A 23,239-nucleotide genomic window follows, 5' to 3' on the forward strand; every position below is an offset into this window, starting at 1 on the left:
TGGCTTAAAAAGTACTGTTGACATTTCCTTCATTTGGATCTGTATATTTAAATTTGACGATCATCATATGGCGTATTCATCATGGTTCACAGATCAGGGACATCTTTTTTTATTGTACTTCTCTTATTTTTTTCAGTCACATCTTATCATTTTGTTTGTAAATTGGGATCACATGGTTAACCAGTCTGGTATTGCTTGGGAGGGATCTAATGTAAATAACTCATGTGTTTGATTTGTGTTTGCAGCTGGAGCAAAATATTCGTCACATCGCTCTAGCACCGGGTTGGACAAAGCATGTAGAAGTTCCGTCCTTTGTGGTTTCCCCTGTTCATCCGTGCGCAAGTGGTTCAATCCCAACTCCAAAGCGGGGATGCAGTGGAAGGCGGCAACAAAAATACATTGCTCCCATTATAACTGTGACTAATTTAAAAAATTCTGGAGGCTTTGGAATTTATTGGTGGAGAGGTGGGAAGGTATCTTACCAAGTCTTCCAGCAGGGTGTATTACCATGTGCTATAGCAAAGCGAACTGGACGGCAAGGTCTCTGCTCTTTCATGACTTGATTAGTGCATGGTGGAATTACTTGTTTATATCCTCAACACATTTTTGTCCTTTAAGCTCTAATCGTTTTAAGATGGCAGGTGGCTTAAAAAGAATACCTGGAGTTTCATACGCAGAAGGTACTGATATACCTCGAAAAAGTAGGCACTATGTTTGGCGAGCAGCTGTAGAAAAGGTCACGAGTGTGGCACAGCTTGCAGTTCAGGTCTGCTGTGTTCATTGTTGTCCAGATATACATGTGGCACTAGTGTCATTTAGGGGTTGTAACTATATCATTTTTTCATACGATGATAAAATTTTGCAGGTTAGATATCTCGATGCTTATGTTAAATGGGATGATCTTATAAATCCTGAAGATCATTCTCAAGATGGTAAAGCAGCAGTAGGCAAGGAGGCTGATGCTTTCAGTATCGCTGTTGTTTGTGAGAAGAAATATGAATCTGGAGAGGTGAAGTATATGCTGGATTTTGGAAATCATAAGGATATTCCGACTTCTGTTCTCAAACATGGCAGAAAGGTTGAAGAGCCACAAGAAGGCACAAACAGATACTGGTTAGGAGATGTTCATGTGCCTCTGTACCTAGTAAAGGCTTTTGAGGAGAGAATACTTGAGGATTGTCTAAACACCGATTGTAAACAAGTTTGGAAGGATCAAAGTAGAAAAACACAAGGAATCAGAAAGGATATATTCCCATTTCTGGTGTCGAAGACAGATTCACACAAGACACACTCATGTGGCTGTTGCACAGTGGATCCATTGTTCAGGTTCTCTCTCCCTCCCTCTCTCTCTCTCTAGAGCTTCTGTTGTTCAGGGCAATACATTTTGAATTCAGTTGAATATAATATGTTGGCTGTCTCTGGATGTCTATATAAAATCTTTCTTTATTTGATACTTATATTGTGTCAACATCAATTAATATTTAGAAGTTCAATCTTTAGGCATATTACACAGGAACTTATTATGCCTATGTTTCATTATCTGTGAACCCCAATATTATTTCTTTCTTTATTTGATATTTTCATGTAGAGTTTCACCTTTATTTCATTAGCTTCTTTATTTCCATTGCCTCTATTTTACTGGTTAGTTTTTATCACTATTTTGCTGATTGCAACATTTTGTAATTGTAATGTGCAGGAAATCAGATGTATGCAGTTCAAGTGAAGGTAAGCACCATTCCTCATTGACAATTGTCATGGTGTGATAAATAGTGGTTGTGAAATTTGTTCAGGTTTTTTCCAGAAATTTCAATATGGTCTCTCTTTAGTTAATTTTTACATATAGAATGCGTCTTGAATTGTGCTTGTTATTATGCCTTTTTTCATACTTGGCACCTTATGTCAGGCCTAAGCATAATCAAGGGGCTGCAGTGACCACCATGGTGTATACCATCATTCATAATTTAATTGCTTTTCACCAAGCTTGAAGCCTTTTTAAAGACACATTAAGGTCACACGAGTAGTAGTTGGAATTTAACAATCATAATCATTGACTCCTTGAAAATTTTGTCCAAATTTTCAACAGTAATTTTGAAGCTTTCAGTGCATTTATGCTGGAGAAAAATCCACATCTGAAATAAAAAATGAGAGAGAGCTGTGATTTAGTTTGCATTGCAAAATTTGCTAATGAACAGTACAAAGTCTGATTCAAATTGGATTGCCATCTATCTTGTACAGCTTTTAATTGCTTTAAAACATTTGTTCAACAACCCCTTCAACTGGTGGACTTGTGGTTGCCTTTATTCAGTAGTTCTAGAAGGCAACATGTTTTCTTAAAAAGTAGCAATGCAAATGTGCAAGGTATATATCAAGTACATATGAAAATATCTATGACCACAAAGGATACCAAATGTGAAGATGCAAAAATCATGCTTAAGTGAAAGATTAGTTGGCATGAGTTTCCCCAGTACATATGGCATTAATAAGGTAGCTTCTAGATTCAATTGTGTATATTTTCCTTCTATGATTTGGATCACACTTTGAACATTTTGGAGTGATCCAAAATGTTGAATGAAAAATATAGTTATACACAATTGGATTTGGAAGCTATGTTATCAATTGTGTTCCCATGAACTTGAAAAACAGGGAAAAAGACATAGGAAAAATAAAAAGGAGTTGAATCCCAATTCATATATTGAACAAAGTGAATGTAGCTTTTCTTGTTAGAAATGTGGATGCAAGTTATTAGCAGCATGACTATGTTATTCCATTGACAATACACTTCAACATGGCTGCATAAATAGTAGCCTTGAAAATGATGGACTTTTTCAATTGAATTTGTGAAGAAATCTGCAGGAGATGAGGATAAGGATGAAGATTTGAGTTAATTAAACAGTTTGTGGAGTAAAGTGAACTGATAAACAGAAAAATGTACCATTTTGAACTGATGAAAGGATACTAATTAACTATTTAATTTTTTAGTTGGCTAAAGGAGAATACTAAGTTTCCGTTCAAAGATGAAGTCAACTGATGAATTCTTGTATTTCTAAATCAAATCAAGCTTAACTGATGATGGAAAGAATTGATTGAAGAGACAAAAGTGGAATTTTAATTTGAAAATGGACAATCAGTTTTCTCATTAAATTAAATATTAAAGTATTATTTGATTAACTTGATGAATGGGAATAATATTACATAGTCAATGCAATGTGATTATCAGTAAATGATTAAATGATGCTATTTTAAACTAATGTGTTGAATTGTTAATGAATACCATGATGATAATTAGGGTTTAACGGTTAAGTGATTATTTTAGTGTGTTCTAGAACCCCACGGGACATTAGCTAAGAAAACACACTTTTTTTTTACTTACATCATGCAATATGACAGACACCAACACCAACATCACGACATAATGTCATACAAGTGGAAGACTTTGACACATTGATACACCTTATCCTCAGAGGAATGTTGCAGTTTCTGTAGCGGACACCAACGGAAGGTTTCAACCTTCACAATACTAGGAGAACATTGTCCCCAACCCTTGGTTCAACAAGACATCTTCATGTGAAGGCACACATCCTAATAGAAAAAAGGTATAACTTCTGAATGTGGACATATGGATGTCTTCTAAAATTCCTTAGAGTCACAAGGTCATGGGGAACAACTTTTGATCATCAAGTTTTCCCTATGGAGGCTTGGAAGTACATGTTGTTCGATGTATGAGAGGGCAACAACACTCTTGAAGGACTATGATCCCTAGGTTAGAGATTAGCACATGAGTGGGTCACTCGTTTCCCTATTTGGCTTTGGTGTTCTACTTCAGCGCTTGTCCAATTTTGGTGTAGTAATTTGTAGGTGCGATAGTCCCAGTGTTACACCAGTGTGGTGGTGCAGTGGTGTAGGGGGACGTCAGTATAGTTTTCATTATGGTTTACAATCCATCTCACTGTATTGTGATCCATTCACTGTTGCATTACATGAGGACTCAAATGTCTTTCAAGCTAACTAGTACAATTCAACAAAAGCAAATATAACATAAGTATCCCCAGTCTTTAGCCTTAGTCCCCAAGCTTTAGGACCCCAATGGCAGTTTTGACACCACTTAGCAGTGTGATAGCTGAAGGTTCACCTCATCGTGCTAGGAGACGGTTACAAGGCCCAAATGCACAGGCACATAATACACAAAACTCAAAGCATGCACGATACACTGAACACCAGCATTGAATGAAGTACTAAACCAGAGTTAACCACTCGATCTGCAAAAGGAATGTGATTACAATAGCCCAATGTATCATTTAATATCATCAGATACTTATCTTAGAAGAGATAAGAAGACAAGACCTAGTGCTTCCTTTGTGGGCATGTCTTCCACATTCATCAAAGCATATACTAGCACTCCAAGTATGATGGAGCATCAATTGTCTTGGATAATTTGATGACCGTTGTATTTTATTAGTTTTTGCTGGATTAAGGGATTTCCCATTAAGATATATTGGGTGCAAATGTTTGAAGCCACTCCCCCATGACTGTAACACCTAAGTCCTAATATCATCCCATTTTTCATTGAATTTGGCACAAAAACAACTAAAAAATATTGGTGTGATGAAAATTTTCTAACATGTTTTCAATAGACCTGTTTTGAAATTCCATGAAGGAGATCTCCATCCCCCCTTTACACAAGCTAGAATTTTCATCAGATTTTTTCAACACAACCAACAAATTATGAGATTCCACATTAAAATACCTTCAAATATTATTTTTTCGAAAATCACTTTCAGAAAACTAAAACTATCCTTTAGGTTAAAAATGTACATAATAGCCGTTCCCTACCATTAATTTTGGAATATCAGGCATTTCCCACAAATGTGGGCATCACAAGGGTGCATTTTGAAAAATTTCAAAAAATTAAAAATTAAACTAATATTCTTAGTTCAAACTTAAGAATGAAATGGGATTGTTTTATAGTCCAATAAGATTGTAGAAGCTATTTGAAAACAAAGAACAAGAATAATGAAATAAGAATGAACAACTTACTTCAAATTTTGCAAATAAAAAAAATCACATTGAGCTCCAAAGAGAGAGGGAGAGCCGCAGTCACATGCCCAATGCTTTGAATGCCACACAATGCCACATACAAGTACTTTACCAATTCACAAAACTAAATTTTTCTGGGGGAGAGGGTTTTGGGAAACCAAGTTCTTTCCTAAAATTACATGAAATGTAAAAGAACATGCTTAGTTTCCTTTTCAGTTTTTCTGAATTTCAAATAAAATAACACATTTACATTTTCCATTCTATTCAAAATCTGTTTAGCCCCCACCAAATTTCAACCATCATGATTTAGAACATGAGGGCATACTGATGCATGAAATCCATCATTTAATTTAGGGTTACATTTTTATATAAATATGCTCTATTATTTTTGGAAAACATGAAATTGAATAATTCACGAGTTCACTATGGTTTTGGTCTCTGGAATCGCTCCAAATGGTATCCATGTCAGCACTAGGGTAAAAACGTTATGACCAATTTAATATCTACAATATAACCATTGCCAGGGTTAATTTTGCCTTGAAAATCAGGTTGAGCGATAACCTGCACACTCAATACCCATGTTAATCTAACCTAAATTATTTACATAATAGCCAAAGCAGAATATAATTTCTGTGAATAAATTACAACAGACGTGAGAAACAATAAACATAACAATAATTGTCTTGTAAAATGCATCCAAATCCTGGCGCCATTACAAAAATGATAATGAAATCATCAGAAGTCAAATTATTATTCAGTATACAAATCTTGTCCGAGTATGAGGCATCACATTTAGTGTCGACAAGTCTAAGATTGTCAATAAAGGAAGGGAAGTGGAATTATCGAGATTGACTGCACCTGTCCTTTTGAGAGGCAACACATGCAAAATCATAAAACACCAAAGCCAAATGACAATGAAACAGAGATAAATGGAAAATCTCTAATGATAAATCAAGAGAAGACCATGCCCTCTTTTATGTACCTATGGGAGAAACTTGGTCCCTTGCAGTAAAAACATGAGATAGAGCAATAACAATTTTAGTAATCTTATTTCATCAATCAAATTTTGTATTTTTTCTTGATTTTGATAAATACCTACAAATTAATGTTTCTGCTCAAGCTGTCAATTTGATTGCTCCATCTCCTGTTAAATACTAAATATAGGAAATCCAAAGTTATACATCATTTTTACTCTAAACAGTTACAAATGCTCCATCAATAACTTCCCATGTTTTGAAACTTTTTGTTGATCTTTGACTGTTTGGAGAACACAAAAAAGTTGTTTAAAAAGACACAAGATTTGGCAATATAAAATTGAACTTAAAGTCTCCATGTATGATCTTTCAAATGGAATTTTCTTTTCTCAGCTCAACAAATCTTCTTCTTGATAAACTGCTTCACTCCTAGGAAAAAAATCATTTTCAAATAACATAAGGAAACCAGTTCTCGGTTAACATCTCTATTAGCTGATGTTGAATAAGGCCACATTTTCTCCTTCCACGACTGCAAAATAATATCATATTTTTTCTTATGTTACAGACATCTCTGCTTTTGTGTACACTTCTTCCCCCATACATATACATTGGACAGGAGGAAGGCTTCTGAGCCTTCTAAAACATTTACCACGCAACATATTACAACTATTCATGTATCTGAACACATTTAGCACCACATTTGTTGCTTTGTTACTTGAAATGCTAGGATAACATTCATAAGAATGCAACTGCAACCCTGACATCCTATGTTGAGTATCTTGGAGGTGCAGCTCCTTAAGATGAAAAGGATTTATAAAGCACCTTGTGTTTTTTATTTGTCTAGCTATAATTCTAAGACTAGTGCATAATGTGTGAAACTTTGTGTTGTTTGTACAGCCTTATTCCCATCTGAGTCCTACCCATGTTGTGTGCAGATGGATCAAGTTTTGGTTCAAAATCCTTTATGTAGAAGCCCAAATTGTCCATCATCTGTGGGCCTTGCTGCAAGATATATTTCTTCAGATCTGATGCTTTGCATTCATTCTAATATGAAGAACACATTTGGGATTGCCCTTACCTTATTTCCTTCACTCCATCTTTCCACCCACCATTTAATGATTTTGCTTGTTGAAGGGCCACTGTCCTTCCCATTTGGCAAAGAAAGACCTTTCTTCCAGCCTCACCTTACTGGGCTCTAGGGCTTTTGTTGGGATGATCATAGCCTTGCTCCATGACACTTTCAGAATGCCATGCCCTTGATTGGAGTTCTCCTCCTTGCCTTGACCATGTTTCCGGCCACTCCAAGGCTTAAAGCTTCTGTACCTCAAGGATTCTTCAAATTAGTTTGACCATGATTTTCTTTCCAGGAGTGTCTGCTGCATGTTTCTGTTCCAACGGGACTGTTTAATTTGATCTTCCTTCCATGAGTGCCTATGCATTAATGCCTTGATTTTAATACTGAAATGGTGAAGCCATTGCAATGATTGGCATTCGAAAAAAGAACGAGATATATGACAGATACGTGGATGGCAGCACACAGTAGAAAACAGATGCCATAGTGAAGATATTATTGACTCCAATTATATTATTTGTCTAACTACCAAGCAAATAACTGCAATTTTCTGTGAGTTGGAATTGAGTGTTACAGTCTTTGCTTTAGACATGCTTTGGGCCTAAGCTGCTGCTTCTTTTAGTTACTGAAATATCATACACTTTATCCTTTTGGACAAGGATATAATGTCGCACCAAAATGCTGCTTGATAACAACTAAAAACAGAATTTTTTTTTGTTCCTTGTAAAATGTAATGCTTTCAAGGTTTAGTCCCCATTAGTCTTGATCTCGCAGGTCCTGAAAATGACAATTTTCATTTGTTTTAACAACAATCTTGTATTATGTATTGAATTGAAAAGAATCATTTGCAAGTGAGATAGAGTAACCTTGCTATTTATTTGTGTTTCCCTTTATATTGGTTTTTCTCTTGCTCTGTAGAGCCATCTTTTGCAGAGCTTTTATATTTTGCAACTGATATGCCTTCCTGGCATTATCTTTCAGTCTAATATCCTTGTTGGTTTATTCTCCCTTGGTCTGTTCTTTTAAGCATTTATGATGTTTATCTTTAGCCAATTGCCCCCCTCAGCAGCTCTTTACACTTGAGATACCTTTTGGCCTGAGCTGCCTTTCTTGTCTTTGTAATGATAGAGCATCAACTATTTTGCAGAATAAATTTTTGCTCAACTTACATTACCCATATTGACTCTGTATGGATGATGGTTCTGTGTTTTCATGTTTTTCTGGTACTTCACCTTATAAAAATAATATTGTCCCTTATATTTTGTTGAAATTTGGTTGTTCAGAATCTCAGATTGATAAGTTAGTTTGTTACAGATATAAATAATAAGAAGTATGTACAAAGACACGAGGAAAAAATTGTCAAATGGAGCTACAGGTTAAGTATATCCTGAGAAACCAAATTAATGTTCTCAATTTGGTGACTTAAGATACTGATGCACCATGTTAATAGGTCCTAATGAAAGACACAGAAAGCTACATGTTAAGTATATCCCAAGAAACCAAAATGATGTTCAATTTGGTGACCCTTCAGATATTGATGCACCATGTTAATAGGTCTCAATCAAAGACATGGAAAAAATCATATGGAGCTACAGGTTACCGTTAAGCATCTCCTGAGAAACCAACAGGATGTTCTTAATTCGGTGACTGAAGATATTGATGCACCATGTTAATAGGCCCCAATGAAATTTGCATCTGAGGGCCCTTATTTTATAAATTGATGCGCATCTTGGGAATTTTTTTTCAAACATCTTCTTTAACCAACAAAACAGGGAGACATTTACTCTTTACTTCAATGAAACATCTTTTGCCCAACCTCAATTAAATATTCTTTGTTCTGCAGATGCTCTATCATTTACAGTGCAGTATGGTGCAAAAAAATTTCTAATTGCATGTTGCCAAACATACTTTTGGAGGACTAAACAACTACTTCTTATGTTACAAGGATTTTGATCTGACATCAGTTGTTGAAATAAAAGGTTGTTAATGCAATATTGTGATTATCTATGGAAACTAAAAATCGTTTGGAAACATTTTTTTTATTGGTTCAGGTTCCATCCATTGCAAATGTGCAGGAGCTACTGATGGTCTAGAAAGATCTGACATCGATTGCTACAATGGCTATGATATGAAGCTGGTTGAAAAAGGAGATACTGATATCATTCTTATGTCTCAATCAAATACTGCACGACAGAATGTTCCAAGTGTCAATACGAACCTGAGAAATATTAAGAAATCCAATATTTCGTATGATCCAAGTGGGTTAGCATGGAAGAAGAATAACAGCAAGGAATTAGAGAATTTCAGAAAGAACAAGATTCTTCTTGCTTGTGATAGTAACATGTATGTTTCAGATGCTCCTTGCTGTTTTACATGTCGTGAGGCATACAATCCAAAGCTTTTGTATATAGGATGCAACTTCTGCACAGGTATGGGAATTAATCATTCTCAATTTTGCAATTTTTTACTGCTTGTTTAATATGGTATTTTATATTTACTGCTTTTAGAAAACTACAAGTATGGCTGCATTTGATTGGTAGCTCGCCGTAGGAGTTTCTAGACTAGGCATAATTGATATCCTACTTGTAATTCTGTACCAGTCACCTTGAATTTGAAAAGGCTAATGATTTTAATGGAAATAAAATCATATTCATAAAAATTAAATACACAATGTACCCATTACTTTAGGCCAAGGGCAATCAGCTTTGGTATACAACTCTTTTTAAGCACAGTTCACACTGGCGTGAATAATTATAAATTAGGACTCAATTATTTGAAGGAAATTAAAAATTCTTAACTTTGTGAGGTTTGGTGATAGCAGACTCGGCAGGAGTTTACACTGTGTAACTAAACTGTTAAACATCAGTAAGCATGATAAAGATCTGTTATTTAAACCATAGAAGCATAAATTTTTTCGGGTAAAAATCGACAAACCAAAAGATGAGGATTGTTTTAAAAAAGTCTGAAAAAAAAAAGATTCACAAAAAACCATAAAAATGAAAAAAGAAGTCAGAAGTTACTTTCAAAAATAAATAAATTTAAGGGACATTTTCACATCATAGATATGTTGATAGCAAATAAAATAGAGTTCAACTAGTATATTCAAAGTGAAGAGCACTTCTGGAAAAACCTATCAAAAATGATGAATGAACAGGCTCATCAAATGCATTAACAGGTTTGTACATGTTAAATAGGAAAAAATAAAGTTTTTTTTGGCACGACTTAGGTTCTTATTTTGGTTTATCGGATTAATCATGATTAACCATGATTTTGAGTCAATTAAACATGATTAATTGGGGCAAAAGATCATTTACTGGTCAATGCATTTTTGCCAAGTGTGCAAGGAAAAGTTCACTGGCTTAATCATGATTAATCACCACTGATCACAGATTTTCGCTACACTGGTTTAAACAATAACATTTAGGACATCAAATTTACTATTGAACATTGAATAATGAGTGCAAAATCAGTCATTTAACATTCATATTTAATTGTTGCACTTATATATATATATGTGATTGTAAATGTGTATTGCTGACTATTATGTTTTCAGTGATTATGAGAATATAAGCACAAACCCCCCACTTCTACTTGCCATCCTTTTTTCCAAGATTTATTAGAAAGTTTCTTCTTTCCAACTCTTTTAAATAATTGTTGCTTTGGGGATAGTCGAAGTATCCTCAGGATGTCCCCAGTGCTTCCCAACATCTCAGTGGTGTTGTAGTGATCACATGTGCCCTGCCTATGATAGGAAATGCCATTAGGATGTTGGAAAGAATCTGATACACATCCCTGGGTAGCAAGAAAAAAATAAGAAAATGGGGATGTCCCCTATGCAATAACAATACCTTGAGAGAGCAGGGAACACATGTAACAATGGTTATTCTGGCTCACGTGTCTTAAAATCCTTTTAGTTTTGACATTAATGTTCTTGACAAAGTGACCTTTCCCATGTTTACTTATTATTCCAATCTCCAATGAGCTTGCTTTACAGGCACTAAATATACATTTTATGTAGTGCCATGTACACTTTCCTGACTCCTGATTCTGTTACACCATAAGTTAACAAGAGCATATTAATGACTAAAACATCTTTGACAATTAATGTTTTGATTATTGTCATCTTTGCTAATTACATATATTCTGAAAACAATATCAGTATCTGCTCACTCAAAGCCAAAGAGATGGTCAATGGGGCTACAAGTTTACTGCAGTAAATAGACTTCAACATATTGCGAAATCATCTAGTTTTCAACAATTATCTTTTTAAATGTAATCTCAAAATGCTCTTGCCATGCAGCAGTTTGACATACACGTTATATTTGAAATTCATTCTTGTTAAATCTTTTCCAATTTTTCTGTTTAAGATATTTACACAAGTAATCCTGTGGTCTCAAAGGATAATCCACAGATCAAGGGCAATCATCTTGCTGCTAGAGATGCTCATGACTAGTTGTCTGCTTGTATCCTAAAGGTTGCAAGTTAATAGGATATTCTGATTTCATTTCATGGGTGAAGTTTTTATCAGCACTACCTTGTCAGTTGTGTGCTAATTAATCCATTAATTAAATTGGTTATTTACAGATATCTACATGATACCTTTTTTATGTTTATTCCCGACAATATCATAACTACTAAGCTCTGATGGTCTGGAGTTGTCCTAAAAAATTATTAATACCATTAAGTCAATTTCAGACATCAATATGGTACACTTCTTGTTTCTTCCCAATCAAATAATGACTACTAGCATCTGATGGTTAACTAAGCAGGAACAAACTATTTGACTGATATACACCTTTGATCGTTCTGTGTTCCTTCTTTTTTTTTGTCAAAAGTGTGTATTGAGAGGGTCAAGCTGGAGCACATCATGAAATGTTGTAAGGGAAGAAAGTTTTGTTGTTGCTTCATTTCCAACCGTTCTAAAATTGCCAATAAAATCCCAGTACCAGATTTTGAGCTTCAAGAATGTAGTATGAAGTGCCAAATCTGACTCTCATTTCACTGATTTTGAGCACTGCGAGATAGAGTGCTAAATCTGACTGCATTTTTCATCTTGCCATTTTAAAATTGAAATGTTATGTTTGCTGACTTTTCTAATTTTCACATCAGGTCTCATTTATAGACATCTCTGTGATTTTCTGTAATATTCAAGTCGTAACTTCTTTAATGATGGCTAGAGTTGAAAACATGATAAATGCATAAACAAATGAGTGGGATCATGTATTTTTTAACAAGTCTGGAGCTATATTGGTTTAACATTTTATAATTAATAAATTGTATCAAATACTTAGATGCATTATTCAATTTTTTTTTGATGTCTTATTTTTCTCTAATATATATCTGTAATGAAGAGCATGAATCCTGTCAAACTTCTCCTTTTTATTATAGATTTCCAATTTATCATGCTAATGGAGTTTAAAAAATGCATATTTCTCAAATCTTTATTTTATTTTCTGAAAATAATTGTTTAGGTTTATTTTGCAATGTCAGTGTTTTGGATCACACTCTGATCCATCTTCCGGACAAGGAAAACTATAAGTAAATTATAAATTCTGTCATTCCTTCATTCTTATTCGAGATTTCCAATTTATCCTGCATATGGAGTTATTAATATGTTTAATTTTCAGATCTCATTTTTTATTTTCTCAACTTCTTGATACGAGCTAGTATGTTTCCAAAAATAATTGTATAGGTTTATTTTGAAAAATCAATGTTTTGGAACATAGTGCGTCCATCCTCATGATGAATTATTTATCATGAAATTTTATATGATATATAATTTTGATTATTAAGCAAAAATTACCCTGAATTCTTAACTTAGCGTGCCGGTATTCATTGCTTTGAGACTTTTTTTTCAATTGTTAATGTGAAAGCTTCATCTTGAGTAGAATAATAAATTGAGTACTAAAATAATGAGTGTTCTTTTTTAATATTTCTGAGCACATTTTTACCAATTTAACTGCACCAGTTCAAAATTTAATCTCTAACTCTGTTATATGTGAATTGCAGCTTGGTTTCATGGAGATGCTTTTGGACTAAATCAGGAAAATGTGATTGATTTGGTTGGATTTAAGTGTCACAGATGTAGGAAAAAAAGTTCACCAATATGCCCTTATAAAAGAGAACGAACTGACAAAAATGGTCTCTGTGCTAGGCGAGAGAAGTTGCCAGTTAAAAGATCTCAAATGAAAGTTCGTAAATCCATGAGCCAGGATTCAGATACATCAGATCGCAAGCAATTGGAAGTAATGCATAATGAGTCAGGTAAAATGCTGAATGAGCTTGGGATAATTTTAAATGCTGAAGAGAAAGTTGGTGAACGCAGGAGCCAGGATTCAAATACACCAGATCGCAAGCGATTGGAAGTAATGCATAGTGAGTCAGGGAAAGTGCTGAATGAGCTTGGGACAATTTTAAATGGTGAAGAGAAAGTTAGTAAATGCATGAGGCAGGATTCAAATACATTAGATCGCAAGCCATTGAAAGTAATGCACAGTGAGTCAGGGAAAATGCTGAATGAGCTTGGGAAAATTTTAAATGGTGAAGAGAAACATGCTTCAATCAAATTTGAGCTTGATTCAAAGGACACAATTCATGATATGTTAAAATACAATCAACAGATACGTGGAACAATTGAATGTGATACTGAACTGAAGCATGCACCTGAGTCTTCCGTGTTGGATATTAATCAGTCAGGTGAAGAGTTAAAAGTATTCCAAAGCCCTGAATTTTATCATGGAACCATCAAAACAGAGTCTGATTCCAAGCATGTGCCAGAGACTTCACCGTTGGATATGAATCAGGCAGATTCAAATTTGCTGAAATACCAGCATTCAGAACCAAGTTCTATTCACACAGAATCTTTATGTAAGCAGGGAGACAAAGGTCTTTCTTCTACAGATTGGCCTCATAATCAGAAAATTGAGGTTAGAAACATCATGCCCACCACAGTGGAAGCTTATCCTGAGAATGAGCCACTTTTTACCTTTACAGAATTGCTGGCATGTGAAAATGATCAAATGGAAGATCTTGTTGATCTCAATCAAGGTATTGTCGGAAGTTGGTCTGATGGTTTGTCAACATGCAATGACTCAAATATGGATTCCCAGCACATGAGAGTTGAAACTGATGGCGACCAATTTCCTGGGGTCATGATCTCTGCACACCCTCAGCTAGAAAATAAATCACAAGAAGAAACTACCATGGAATTCAAATCAAATGGTGCAGCCAACTCGGTGGTCTCAGAAGAGGCACAATTTTATACTGTAGACAGTACAATAAGCTATGAAGAGGAAGGGAGTTTATGTAATGTCTGTGGCTTCACTGTTGTTCATTCTGGCTATCAGTGCAAGGTCTGTGGAATAGTAATTCATCAGGATTGTTCTGAATTCCAATATGTGGATGTTTGGACCGGTTCTGGATGGACATGCAATAATTGCCAGGGTGGTTTGGGTGAATGCCAAAGGGGTTAACATCTAAACAGTTACAGTGTTTTTGCAAAGATTCTGCTGGAAAAGTTTTGGTTGAGTAATTTGCTTATTTCTGTTGGACTTGTGGAGTGCATTCTTCATTTTCCTCCTCATTTTCCAGATAATATCTGAGGAGGATGTATCTGTGTAGCATGCAATTAAATTAGCCTCTGGAACCTCTTCTCGGGCAATTTTTTGTAATTTATTTGCCTGGAAACTGGCAGTTTATTTCATTACCTGAGATAGAACTGCACATTCATTAATTGCAAGATTCCTACTGTGCAAGTTAGTCGGTTCCATAGGTAAACAATTGTTCATGCCATGTGGACGATATCACCGATCTTAATATTCCAGCATTTTCAGTGTTGTGCCCGGGTTTCAACTCTACAGCTATGTCAGAAAGCTTCTGGATTTGCCTGGAGACAATAGACATTTCCATACTACAATTCTGGGGTAAACATAAATGTAAGCCAGAGTTTTTCATGAATATAAAATGCATTTCAATATTGCATCTTTTTTTCCCTTTATCCCTGAGAAATGTATTTACTTTCTGTTATATAGCCCACCAAGATTTGATGCTTATGGTCCTTTCTTGTCCAGAAATCCTCAACTTGTACCAATTTTTTTTGAGATATATTATTATATATAGAATTATGTGGAGGTGTCTGAAGTTGTGCACAAATGTAATTATTCCAACATAGTCCTGAACTGATGAGTACTTAGTGGAGTGTTTCTGACAGATGATGTTATAAGTAGCTGTTATTTTTGCTTGCAACTAAAGCATATGCACACAACTGGAGCTTACAATTATTGAATGATATAAATGAATCATACGATATGAACATGACCCATTTTAAATTTCCCTTCTCTTTTAAGATCTTAACTAATGCATTTTTTTCATAAATTTCAGGTGTGTCCAGAAAAGATTTGATGAGAAACACAGGCTAATATTCCAGTTTAGAAAAATGAAATGTACAATTTTATCGTGGGCTGCAAGAAGAAAAGTATGCATAAGGTTGCATCACTTCGAAACATATTACGTCTGTCCAACAATTTTGCTGTACATATATGTGGTTAACCTGCAGGTGCTGTTTTCGTTCCAGAACATGCTCCATAGGGTTTACTAACCTGTGCAAAGTGTATAATTATCTCATTTTTACATCATAAAGGATAGATCAAGTAGTCTTCTGGGACATGCCTTGAGGTTTTGTAAATCGTGGAGGTGGTTGTGGCATCATTCATATGCATTTCTTCAATCAGTAATTTACAGCTATTGATTATGGGTTCTGACTAAAAAAAGATCGGAGCCCATTCAACTTCGGAACAATATCCCTGCAATTTTGCACGTCAAGATTTTTATAGAGAAAAAACTATCCAATCAGTGTGTACTGTGACCAAAAATTCCAATATAATGAGATTATTTTCATACAAGTTCAAAATTTTACTTATGCTTTTGTATTGATGCTGATGAGGAATTGTGCATCTGTTTTGCTTTTGGTTTATTCTATTCATAAATTCTTCAATCATTTTTCTGCTGGTTGCATTTTCTATGGAAACTTTTGCGCTCCTAATTAATTATGTTCCATACGAAATCACAAATTAAATTGATGGGTTCAGATGCTATAGTAATGCAATTTCTCATTAGTTATATTGAAAATGGCTACACAGCCACCACAATGAATCTGCCCGTAGTCTAATATAGTATACAATATGGGCGATTGTGATGGTCACATAAATACTGTTGCAGATGGTTTGGGTAGGAAAGACATACAGACCTAGGTTGGGTTAGTTATAGTGCCAATTTTGTTACTTGGCTCAAGTATTGTTTGGGTAATGACCATCTTAAAGCCTGTAAATAATAGTCATATTTTGCACAAAACATACAAAATCAATATATAATGATAACACAACCAATAAGGTCTATATAGGTTCAAAATGCACATTAGTTAGTGTTCATTCAGTCTCAATGCTGTAAGAGCTAGCTAAGATAGCCACTAAAAACCTTGAGGGGTCTAGTGGGATGCATAGATAAGATAAGATAAATATATTAATGTTTGACGAGAGATCGCAACGTGGGTCTATGGGATTGGAAGCTTACAGCCAATAAGATAGCACTAGACAAAACACCAAATGGTGCTGATAAAAGAACAACAAATGGTATTTGCAAAAGAACAAAAACAAAATCAAGCAACAGACGAAGAAGAGAGAGAGAGCGAGGGAGCAAGGATATTTGTGTGTGGCGAAGCTGTAGAGACTGTGGACATCATTTAGCCTTAGAGGCCGACCTTGATTCCCAACCTGCAGGAAAAGTGTCTTGAATCACTACCTTGAGATTTTTGATCACTGCCCACTTACCCTCCTGCCGGGCAGCCATAACAAGAACCCAAGCTTGCTTAAGTTCTGTCACTTGTGATCTAGTAAAATCCTCATCAAGATAAATCTTGGCAGAGACGGGGAAAAGCTTCCTCTTTGCCCTAATAACCTGAAGGCAGTTAGCAAGTGAGAGGAACTAAATAAAGAGGGTGCTATCATCCCAACCCAGGGACAGTCTAGTGTGATGTCGGTGATATCCAATTGGTTCTTGAGGAAAGAGTAACTCGCCGCAAGAGGCTCTGAAAAAGGAGGAAGATGGAGACCACAGACTCACAAATTGAGCTCACAAGCGCCCGTGACCCTTTCATCTGCTATCTTAGTTTGGACCAGCTTCTCCACTCTAGGGAGAGAAGTGGGAGTGGAGATGGGGTTGTTACAAATAGATGCCCATGATTTCAACTATTGTTCTGTTTCGGTTTTCAAGGAGGATTGTTTGCTGTCGAGTTCAAACTGTTTCTTCCTCGGTTGATATCAAACAATTGCAAATTGATCATTTGAAGTTTGAGTTGAACAATATCCATATTAGCTATACTTAGTGTTGTAGGTACATCCAGGTTCTTTTGCATATGAGAGTCAAGTTGACTCTTCAAATCAGTCAGTGTATCTAAAAGTGTCTCACGTAGGGACTACACAATACACCGAAGAGATTGATTCTCAGCTTCAACCTTAATCACCCTAACACCGAGACTAAGAGAGCGAGGATGATGAAAGAGCTGCGTCTCGTAGGGCCTTGTGATCAATCTCCATTTTTGTCAAGCGATCAACTATTTGTTGGAATGTGACTGGGTTGGATTGGGGATCCATAGCATACGGATAAACTTGCACTCGTCTAGGAAATGTTCCCTCCGTTGGATGTTGTTACACAACTTTCAACTTTCAACTTTTATGGATTACTTGTAACATCAATACATAATGATTTGGCCATAGGAAGAAAAAACAATAAATTGGTAGGAGGATTTGATGAGTTTTATGGATTTTTTCTAACACCAATACATAATGATTGGGCCATATGAAGGAAAATATGGAATTATGCAATGTCCATATTGTGTAATCTCTTGTAACAATTGTGAAAAAGAGGAAGGCAAGATAATCAAATACCTACAAACAATATTTTTTTGAAAGACACAATGAAGTATAGATACTAGAAGGTTGAGGCCAACATATAGTTGTATATGACATTGGCGGGAGGTGGGTGTTGGTATAATACAACCTTTTACATTTTGAAATGTAATACACGTCGATTGCATAATATCATTCACACAAGATGCAATGATCCCACAACACCATTTATGTGGAAACACTTAGGGAAAAAACCACATCAACATATTGTTTACAAAATGTGTTATACAAACTTCACAGGTTCCCACCTACAAGAGACACCAATCCCTTAAATTAGTAGGCACCAAGCGATTGGGGGTACCAAAGGCCACAACTAAACATCAGCTTGAGGCACCAATCTCTATGTTAACATATTGTTTATATAAATTTGTCTTACGAACTTCATAAACACAAACTTACAAGATATACCTGTCCCTAAATTAATAGGCACCACCCTGTTGGAGTCCGTTGGGGGTACCATAACCTCACAATTAAACACCAACGTAGAGTGAGATGCCGTTCTCTTCATTCAGAAGGACCAACTCCCAAATTCTTCATTGTATAATTTACAACTATTGGTTCTAGTTAAGGAAAGGCGAGAGTGAGTTCAACATCAGAGCATGTCAAAAATTTTAATAGAGAAAAAACTATCCAATTGGTGTATTCTGTTAAAAAAACTCCCATATATTTTAATGAGATTTTACTTATGATTTTGTATTCATTTGCATTTAGGATTAAGTAATTTTGGCATATTTTCAATGGCTTGTTGTCAATAAGAATTGTGCATTTGCTTTACCTTTAGATTATTCTTTTGATAAATTGTTCATTCATTTTGCTATCAACATCATTTTATAGATAAACTTTTGTACTCCTAATTGACCATGTCTTTGTACTATGTAGTACACACTATAAGTATACTTATAATACACACAGTACATTGTGATGACCCCATAGATAACACCATAGATGGTTTGGGCACAAAATATGTGATTTTATAAACCTAGGTTTGGGCATGTATGTTGCTAATTTCATTACTAAGGTATTGTTTGGGTATGACAAGCTAAATCATGTAAAAAATAGTCATATTTTACACAAAATATACAAATTAAAACATATAATGATAACATGATATATGGTAATCAATATGCTCTATATAGATTCAAAATGCAACACTAATTAGGAGACTTCATGCTAAGAGTTGGCTATGAAGATAACCAAATTATTTCTATAATGGAAAGCACAATGAAACAAGAAATAAATATGATAATAATACACTATATTTCTAACAATAAATACATATATTGAATGACAATTTGAAATTATAAAGAGAATTCTTTGATTATATAAGTTCAGGTGAGACATACATTATCATGAGATTTTAACAGGTCTTAAACTTGTGAGATATGAAGTGCTTTGTAACTTAGGTGTAACTCAAGTAAATCCAAAGAATAAGGGTGACCTAATTAGGTAATATATTCAAATAAGTTTGCAAGCATAATGGGTTTAACCATGGAGGGAACTCCATAGTTAAGCGCATTCGAGCTAGAGTAGTACTGGGATGGGTGACCTTCTGGGAAGTCCTAGTGCTTCACCTTTGTGAACATCACCTAGATCCAATGAGTGCTAAGTGTTCCATTTATTCTCATGAGAGATGGATTAATGTTTGAATCACTACTCATGATATATGGGTCAATGAGTTTGACTAAGAAAACTACACCCTTAAATCTTGATAGCAATATCACAATTTGACTTGCTGTGGAAAATATCTCCTACTTATCAATATACTCACACTTGCATACTAAGCAAAAACATGCAAAGATGTAATGAGGGTCTTGCATACTAATCATGTCTAAATTTAATTTTCTCACTAATTGTGAAACTAAATAATTTTAGTGGAAAAAGCTCCTCTCCAAAAGGGAAAAATACCAGAAAGTGGAAGGATAAATCAATATTGAACCTCATGCATTGTTTCTCATACCAATATTTAAACAATGATTTTGTCATAAGAAAGAAAAAAAGAGATTATATGTGTAATTGTGCACATTAATGGTGAAAATGAAGACGAAATATAATCAAATGCCTACACATAGTAGTCTTCTGAGAAGAAATGATGTTTTACTTTTTCAATGCAATTTTTTACCTTTTCAAAGTTAATACTACAAGCATTTCGATTGTATAATTTTATTCACATAAGATGCAACAATCTTGCAACACAAGAACACAAGATTTATGTAGGTTTTACTGGAGAAAACCATGTCAACATATTGTATATATAAACTTGTCTTACAAAAATTGTAGGCACCAACCTGCAAAAGACACCAATCCCCTAAAATTGTAGGCACTGACTTATTGGAGAGACCTAGTTCCACATCTAAACACCAACTTATCAAGTCTCTCAATTAGGAAGCGACAACTTCCAAATTATTCAATGGATGATTTGTCTTAATTTTTTTAAAAAAGTAGTTCCTTCATAAATTCACTTACAAATGATCAAATGATTATCATACAAATGCTCTTCTTCACAAGTCTACTTGATAGTGATGTAATTCTTTCCTTCCCAAATCTAAATGCAACGATCTCACATAAAATCTACCAAACTCATCTTTTAAATCCTACCTTCCCTCTTTCTTGCATTCTTTACTTTCTAAATTTGCTATATATTTCTCTTTTAAATTTTCATAAACTCCTCTTTTTATGCCATAAATCTAATGTTTATAGTCTTTTGTTTATAAAATTGCTTCCAAATTTCACATAACTTCCTCATAAGTATGCTTATAATCTTCTGAAAGATGTTTCATAAAGTTGGTCCAATTCACAACATCTCCAATAATATGTCCCATAGATGTACTCTGGTATGCTTCATTATAATTGTAAAATATTCTTCAATTTTCTCCACTCATAAGACTGGATATCTTTTTATCCAAATAATATTCATTGCCATTTCTTTTTTTTTCCTAACTCCCATGCCATCATTTTTTTATACCTTTCCACTTCTCTTCAAAAAAGGGATAGCTCCACCGAAGCTTTTACTCCTATTCTTCAATGTTTTGTAGCAATTAATTTCAACAATCTCTCTCTATGTCATTAATGTGAACCTTGTAATCAAAACGAATATGATTCTTTTCCCTTTTTTTAACACTCCCTTTTCTCTAACCCTCCCAATTAGACATCGACAAATGAATATCTAATACTTTTAGAAAGGAGACACCCTCTTTTTGTGTTACTTCCTTTTAACATCAATGACATATGTAGATGAAAAATGATGCAATGAATAGAGCAACTTTATGAAAGATGTTTCATGCTTACTGTATAGAATATGTAGATGAAATATGATGCAATGATCAAATCCCCTCTAATTCATGCTTCTCCTCAATTTTATACATGAGTGTAGTTTCCACAAGCATACACTTATCCTTTATTTTTCTTAGGAGTGTGCAACTTGTTTTATTTATGTAGTTTCATAAGACCACTTTTGAAATAAAATGCTACATGCACATAATTAATGCATGTATAAGAGATATCATTAATGTTAGGTGGTGTAGGGATGCTAGTGTTTACTATTTGATAGTACGTGCTTCAAATTCTCTTTCTAATTCTTCCTTTGAGGACTAACAATTTGTTGAGGATGAGGAAACCATAGTTGAAAATCAAGAAGTTGCTCATGCAATTGACTGAAATCAAACTTCGATTGCTCTTTCAATTCTTTCTCTTTCGTCAACCTCAAACACTGCTCTTGTTACTTTAGGTGTAACCCCTTTTGCCTTTAAGTTCATTATGATATTATTGCTTCTACTTTTGTTTTGCAACAAGATTATTCTATTATTGGTTAGCCTCTTCAATACACTAGTCATTGTACGAATGTTTGCCCCAACAAAGTTTCCTTCATTGGGGAACCCAAGGATACCATCACTAGGATAGTCATCTGTTGACATAGGAATAACTATTATTCAAACTCGTGTTCATCTTCTCTTTCTATGTGAGTTTGGCCTTTCTATTGAAGGGCTCACAACTAGGTCTCTTTATATTGTGTCGTTATAGTCAACACCTGTTGTGTTGTTTATGTGTCGTTGATGGCTTGAGTTTCTACCTCTATGTCTTATTTATGTAAGTGTCAACCCCTTTATTAGGATGTTTTAATTTTCAAAAATATTAGAATTCATAAAATAAGAAAATATATTATAGTTCCTTCTTGGAAAATGGAAAAAAGACTTCTATATTTGTTCCAACCAAAATCTTTTATACAAGTCCTAAAAACACTTTATGATTGAAGTAATTGCACAAATAACAATAATCATAAAAAACTTTGGAAACTCATCATATGTTGTTCAGTTGGGAAGAACTTTTTGAACTTGTTTTGGTCAATCTTTGGGGGATATTGATCATTTTTGGGCCCCAATTCTTCTTGCTACTTGCACTTTTGACATGGCCTTTTTAGGCTTCAATATACACTTTTGGCTCTTCTCTATTTGACTTTTTTGGTTCATTTTTTGAGGTATTTTTTAGTGGGATTTTGATTTTCTTTATAACCAAGTCCTTTCTTAATGATTTTTGACTTGTCTCAATAAACAATCTAAAATATTGGTACTCTTATTAAGCTTAAGCTCTTGTTCAACTTGGAGGATGCATTTTCTAGTTCCTTTCTCAAGGAAACAACTCGAGTCTCTTTCATTATCTTCACACTTAAATTATAACTAGTTCCTCATCTCCTCTTCAATCCTCTTTGCTTCTGCTACTTATAATTCTAGATCTACAATTAATTTTCCTAAGTAGTCAAGACTATGTGTTATTTTACTTTGTCTTCACTATCCTCTTGAGATAACAATCCTTGTTTTCATTTTATTTTTCAAGTTCTTGAATATGTCTGTATGTATAATTGAGTTCTTCAAGATCCACTTCCCCTCTATCTTCACTTTATATTTTTAAAAATCTTTTTCCTTCTATATCCATCTTTGTTTCACTCATAGTGTTTCCTTTCGAGGATATCATTGTTTTTTTGTTGCCATGTGTATTCCTTTTTTATACCATTACTTTTTATTGCTTCCTTATTATCACTTGCATTTGGTTTTTTTTGTTGATCAATAGTTTGCTTGGTATATTGTTTTCTTCTTCCCACATGTGCTCCTTGAGATGAACATTCAAGCAATTAAACTACTTTTGAAGAATGTGACGATGGAGTAAATTTTGACCCTAAATGATTTTGAAAATTGTTATCTTTTGGT

At 34.5% G+C, this 23,239-nt stretch overlaps 1 protein-coding gene across 1 annotated transcript in view; it reads left to right on the plus strand.

Moving 5' to 3' along the window:
* Window positions 1–15,980, plus strand: part of LOC149530801 (DDT domain-containing protein PTM-like) — a 33,890-nt gene extending 17,910 nt beyond the window's left edge. The window contains exons 4-10 of the mRNA XM_089811752.1: window positions 246–540; window positions 642–766; window positions 866–1,326; window positions 1,697–1,725; window positions 9,132–9,509; window positions 13,090–15,014; window positions 15,460–15,980. Of these exons, the coding sequence (XP_089667878.1) occupies window positions 246–540; window positions 642–766; window positions 866–1,326; window positions 1,697–1,725; window positions 9,132–9,509; window positions 13,090–14,552 (2,751 nt within the window). The 3' untranslated portion in view covers window positions 14,553–15,014; window positions 15,460–15,980. The remainder of the gene's footprint in view (window positions 1–245; window positions 541–641; window positions 767–865; window positions 1,327–1,696; window positions 1,726–9,131; window positions 9,510–13,089; window positions 15,015–15,459) is intronic.
* Window positions 15,981–23,239: the final 7,259 nt, after the last annotated feature.

Source organism: Cupressus sempervirens, chromosome 11, assembly GCF_028749045.1.
Source record: "Cupressus sempervirens isolate cs-2001-9-10 chromosome 11, ASM2874904v1, whole genome shotgun sequence".
NCBI classification, from domain to species: domain Eukaryota; kingdom Viridiplantae; phylum Streptophyta; class Pinopsida; order Cupressales; family Cupressaceae; genus Cupressus; species Cupressus sempervirens.